The sequence below is a fragment of the Hemiscyllium ocellatum genome, chromosome 35 (genome assembly GCF_020745735.1).
Source record: "Hemiscyllium ocellatum isolate sHemOce1 chromosome 35, sHemOce1.pat.X.cur, whole genome shotgun sequence".
Taxonomy (NCBI): Eukaryota; Metazoa; Chordata; class Chondrichthyes; order Orectolobiformes; family Hemiscylliidae; genus Hemiscyllium; species Hemiscyllium ocellatum.
Window position 1 is genome coordinate 31,096,071 of NC_083435.1, and position 6,000 is coordinate 31,102,070.

Here is a 6,000-nt window from a genome sequence, read left to right on the forward strand (position 1 = left end):
GAAGAGTGGGAGGTTTCTTCAGTGAAGTTAACACCATTGAAAGTCAAGGGGCAGTGGTTACATTGTCTCTTCTCGGTGATTCTGGACCTGACTGTGTTCTTTTTGGATTTTGCTTTGCACTGTCTCCTGCAGTTGTGCCAGGGACGTCACACTTAGGTCACACCAGTCGAGCGATACGAGGGAGCAGCGTTTCAGTTTCCACGTGTTTAAGTTTCACGACTATCCGAAGGTCTACGTGCTGTGTGAGGTGATGATCTGCCATAAGAACTCCCTCCCTAATCGATGTGCCCAAGGCTGCTTACCTGGCAAACACAAGCGGGCGCTCAGCGCACGGGATGATAAAGTCAAGTCAGCGCGCCTCTCACAGGGGCCCATCATCTTCCGCCGTGACTTCGAAGGTGGGTCTTCACTTGGGAGACGGTCACGAGTATCGAGTCACCGTTTCTCCCCGGTTAACGGGCAACATTGGTCCCGGAAAACTGTTCCTCACTTAACAATAGCAAAGCAAGATCCCAAAGAATTGGAAATCAGGAACAGAACCTGTAATGGTTAGAGAAACTCAACAGATTTGGCAGCATCTGTGGAGAGAGAAACAGAGTTAACCTTTCAGGTCCAGCAACCCTTCCTTAAGAAGTGCTTGCAATTGTAAGTGAAGGGTAGCGTTCCTAGTTTATCTTTTCTCATATAACCTAATTTTTCTAACCGATCTGTTCTGAGATGTAATTATGCTCCTCCACAGCAGGTGAGACTTGGATGTGGGCCTACCCGTCCAGAGGTAGGGACACTATTACTGAGCCATAACATTCCCAGTTTATTTACAGAGATTGGATCTGAGTTAATATGTCAGTGTACATAGGTGAACACAGACTCGATGGGCCAAAGGGTTTCTTTGTGTTGTATGTCTCTCTCTCTCTCTCTCTCTCTGACTCTAAGACTTGCTGTACAGAGACTAACAGCAAATATAATGTAGTCTCTATTGTAATGTAGCAAGCAGGGCCAATCATTTGTATGCACCTTGCTCCCACAACTAGCAGGGTCACACATAATTGGATTGACAAGGTTGACAACACTGATGAGATTGGTTGAGAAATAAGGTTCTGAGACCTCAGAACTGTCTGGTGGAAGCATCGTTGGACCCAAAATGTTAAAATCTTCGAGTAAAAAGTGAGGTCTGCAGATGCTGGAGATCAGACCTGAAAATGTGTTGCTGGTTAAAGCACAGCAGGTCAGGCAGCATCCAAGGAACAGGGAATTCGACGTTTCGGGCCAGAGCCCTTCATCAGGAATGAGGAGAGTGTGCCAGGCAGGCTAAGATAAAAGGTAGGGAGGAGGGACTTGGGGGAGGGGCGATGGAGATGTGATAGGTGGAAGGAGGTCAAGGTGTGGGTGATAGGCCGGAGTGGGGTGGGGGCGGAGAGGTCAGGAAGAAGATTGCAGGTTAGGAAGGCGGTGCTGAGTTCGAGGGAATCGACTGAGATAAGGTGGGGGGAGGGGAAATGAGGAAACTGGAGAAATCTGAGTTCATCCCCTGTGGTTGGAGGGTTCCCAGACGGAAGATGAGGCGCTCTTCCTCCAACCGTCGTGTTGTTATGTTCTAGCGATGGAGGAGTCCAAGGACCTGCATGTCCTCGGTGGAGTGGGAGGGAGAGTTAAAGTGTTGAGCCACGGGTGGTTGGGTTGGTTGGTCCGGGCGTCCCAGAGGTGTTCCCTGAAGCGTTCTGCAAGTAGGCGGCCCCTCTCCCCAATATAGATGAGGCCACATCGGGTGCAACGGATGCAATAGATGATGTGTGTGGAGGTGCAGGTGAATTTGTGGCAGATATGGAAGGAGGTTGGGTTGGCGGGGGGTGTGGACCTGACGAGGGAGTCACGAAGGGAGTGGTCTTTGCGGAATGCTGATAGGGGAGGGGAGGGAAATATATCCCTGGTGGTGGGGTTCGTTTGGAGGTGGCGGAAATGACGGTGGATGATACGCTGTATACGGAGGTTGGTGGGGTGGTAGGTGAGAACCAGTGGGGTTCTGTCTTGGTGGCAGTTGGAGGAGCGGGGCTCGGAAGAGCACCTCGTCTTCCGCCTGGGAACCCTCCAACTACAAGGAATGAACTCAGATTTCTCCAGTTTCCTCATTTCCCCTCCCCCCACCTTGTCTCAGTCGGTTCCCTCAACTCAGCACCGCCTTCCTAACCTGCAATCTTCTTCCTGACCTCTCCGCCCCCACCCCACTCCGGCCTATCACCCTCACCTTGACCTCCTTCCACCTATCACATCTCCATCGCCCCTCCCCCAAGTCCCTCCTCCCTACCTTTTATCTTAGCCTGCCTGGCACACTCTCCTCATTCCTGATGAAGGGCTCTGGCCCGAAACATCGAATTTCCTGTTCTTTGGATGCTGCCTAACCTGCTGTGCTTTAACCAGCAACACATTTTCAGCCCAAAATGTTAACCCTTCTTTCTTTCTCCGTGAATATTGCCAGACCTGCTGAGTTTCTCCTGCCATTTCTATCTTTTTTCTCTCTTTGACCTGATCCTTGAAGCTAGAGACTCCGGGTTCAGGAGTCCCACTGGTTCATAACAGGGGACCTGCATTATCCTTCCAGCACGTGTCAATGGCAGGTGGATGATATTCCTGGTCAGGCACCAGATGGAGGGTTGGAAGGCTATAATACCACAGTCAGTTCCAGAGCCCACTGACGGCAGTACCTAATCTTGATTTGTACTAGTGTTTCCATCAGAGCCCTAGCCCTGATTGTTCTGAACTAAAATAAAACTGGTCCCCTGGCATAGGTATATTAAAATAAAAGTCCCTCTATCACTATACGATGCATATTAATGGTATTCAGTATGATCTTGATGTATTAATAATTGGTTTCAAAGGAACGGTACTATGGAAGATTTTTCTTTATATCTAGTAAGTCTCGTGCACACAATGTGTGTCTCCCTATCACCAAATCACCCATGTGCTTTTTCCACCTATTAACCACCAGTAAATCACCGAATGATTGATTTGGCTACACATCCCATTAAGGGCAATGTGAGCCATCAAAGGTGATTGAGAGTTGGGAGTTGGGAGTTGGGGTTGGGGGGGGGGGGAGGAGCTGAATCAAAATGGAACTGGAAGGGGAGACCAAGCACTCTATCCCTGTGGTGCTTTTCTTAGCAGTGACATCAGAAACACATTTATTCCTGGACCAATAATGAGATATTTGCAACAGAACTCTATTGCGGTTAATTTGTTTTCCTTGATTCCAAGCAACACCCCACATTGGGAGTTAGTGTATTATGGACCAGAGCAGACTCCCCTCAAAATATTCTAAGAAGGTAGCCTAGACCTTAACTTTCTCTTATTTTTAAAGGTAAATGTGAGGTGCTGTGTTCCGGATGCAATGCGACTAATCAAACCAGTCAATGTTGAACAAAACACGATATATTTAAATACTGGAGTTAAAATACAGCCAAAGAAAGAGGAATTTAGAATTACTTTACTCTATTAGAAAACTTAGCAGAATAATAGATCCAGTAACTATCATTAATTAACTATTCCAATACAGTAACATCCCATGAACACACCCATTGGCAAAAAGGAAATTTAGAGAGAAGTAGGTTTTTCTTCCAGGTAACACAGCAGCAGAGGAAGACCCCAGCTTTTAGCTGTAACAGAAAGGGGGAAATGATAGCTTTTACTTCTTTAAGCCCACAACAGCAACTGCTTAAACCTATACCTAAAAGGTTAAAAAAAACCTGAGAAGTCATGGTCTGTGAGAGCTGGCCACACCCAGTCTGGCTGCTTCTATTGTTCCAACTTTTAAAAAAACCCAAGACCTCATAAGCTATTTACTTTATTACACACAGTTTGTCACCTTTCATGAATCTCTCTTAAAGAAGACAAATTAACCTCTAAAAGCCATAGACTAGTTGCAAGTGTCTCCATGTGAATCATTTCATCAGTTATTGCTGTGTGTTACTGTCTAAATATTGCATTGTCAAGAAAAAACAAAAATGCAAAGGCACAGTCACCATAGTTCCAGACCGCAGGGCTGTTCTCTCATTAGAGAGTGACTGGAGGTGGTTTAACCTGAGGGTCATCACAAGGGGATAAGTTGAGAAAGAGAGTCCTTGATGATAGCCTCAGTTGATAGAGGAATTGAACCCACGCTGTTGGCATCACAATGTAAACCGTCCATCCAGCCCAACTGAGGAACGATTTTCAGGGCTGTGGGGAATGTAACTGGATGGACCCTGCAAGAAGCTGTATCAGGATGATCGGCCGAATGGCCTCCAGTGCTGTACCATAGCGGGGGAGAAACTTGTCTACTTTGTACTCAGGCAAGGCGGGGGCCTTATCACATTGGCCACACCTTTAGGTTCCCAGGTCCACGTGAGCTGCCATCGCTCTGAGTAAATTTCAAAGCCTGACCTTGTTTCAAACAAGGCATGGCACAGTGGATCAGCAGCTATCACTGCTACCTCACAGCGCCAGGGATCTGGGTTTGATTGCAACCTCAGGGAACGATCTGCATGTTCTCCTTGTGGATCTGTGGGTTTCCTCTGGGTGCTCCGGTTTCCTCCCATAATCCAAAGACAAAGGTTTTTGGCCATGGGCAATACAGGGTTAGGGGCGGACCTTGATGGGATGCTTTGCAGAGGGTTGGTGTAGACTTGAAGGGCTGAATGGGCTGCTCCCACATTGTAGGGATTCAAAGTATTGGTACAGAGATGAGTCTGTTCATGACAGGTGGATATACCAGGATGGGACAACACTAAATATTAGTTTAGTCCATCCTTGATCCAATAAGTCACTTCCGCTCAGTGCTGGAGGCGGGGTAAAGTATTAGAACTTTGACCGAGCTGTCTTCAGCGGTCAGTTGAATTTGTGCTGCCTCTTACCATGTCTGTTTTATTTTCTTTGAACCAGAGCTCATCCGTCTGCAGGTGAACTCAGAGAGGAAGGGGAACAGCAGCTATGCCCCCATTCTTGGGGTGCTCTCGGGGGGATTCCTGATTTCTGTCTTTGGCTTGATGTTCCAGAGAAGATACTACTTACAACAATTCCACGGATTTCGGAGGATCCCAAGTGGTTGAACGCGCCGTTGGGAGGCGATCTCCATGTCAGTTCTTTCATCTGTGTTGGTTATGGGTTTAAACTGTTCAACAGAGCAATTGAAACCTTGATCAGCAGTTGCTTTTCCCTCAACGCTGAACGAATGATAACATAACCTTTTGTGAATCACGCAGAAGCCTCATTAATTAGATCTGATCACCAAAACTGCCGGAATTGCGGAAAATCTGCAAATGCTTGATTACTGAAAGGCTGTAATTTTACCAAAATCTTAGCTGCCTGTCTTCTGCTCTACAGAAATAAAATTGAGATGTCAATGGCAACCCAGTTCTTAGTGTCTTTCTGTGACTTCAAAACAGTTCATGCACGGCCGCTCCTTACTTTCCCATCTATGTGACCCAGCACTGCCTAAAGTGAACCCTCTCCGAGGAATGTGTTATGCACATCCCTGGAGCAGGTGGGCCTTGAACCCAGGCCTCCTTTGTTCAGAGAGAGGGGCACTACCACTGCACCACGAGAGCTGCACAAACACATTACTGAACTGGTTGATGTGGAGAAGATCTCCTGGCACGTTGAACCATGTTTATGTATGGGCAGCCCAGCCAGAAATTGGCTGCCTGAATATGTGGACTAGTCTAACCAGTTCACTCGCTGTAGTGGTACTGGACTGAATTGTGAGGCTGTCTCTAATAAAGAGAGAGAGAGACAGATGACTGGTGGTGGTTGAACCTAAGGCAAGGGAGAGTTGGAGCGAGGGAGCCCTTCCCAGTAGCCTCGGCCAGTGTGGGGATTGAGCCCTTCTTGCGGGTGTAACCCTGCATCACAGGCCAGTTGACCAGCCAACTAAGCCAACCACCCACAAAGTGCATCAGCAACATGGCAATTTTGCAGGCGAATTTCAACCATCCTTTGCAAATAAATGATGAGATAGAAACCCCTACAGCT

The 6,000-nt window shown here is 47.5% G+C and overlaps 1 protein-coding gene across 4 annotated transcripts in view; it reads left to right on the top strand.

Moving 5' to 3' along the window:
- The window catches only part of LOC132832527 (IgGFc-binding protein-like), a 274,277-nt gene extending 268,907 nt beyond the window's left edge, over positions 1–5,370 (top strand). For all 4 annotated transcript variants that reach the window (XM_060850609.1, XM_060850611.1, XM_060850610.1 and 1 more), the window contains 2 exons: positions 133–398; positions 4,912–5,370. In XM_060850609.1, the coding sequence (XP_060706592.1) occupies positions 133–398; positions 4,912–5,078 (433 nt within the window). In that variant the 3' untranslated portion in view covers positions 5,079–5,370. The remainder of the gene's footprint in view (positions 1–132; positions 399–4,911) is intronic.
- The last annotated feature ends 630 nt before the right edge of the window (positions 5,371–6,000 follow it).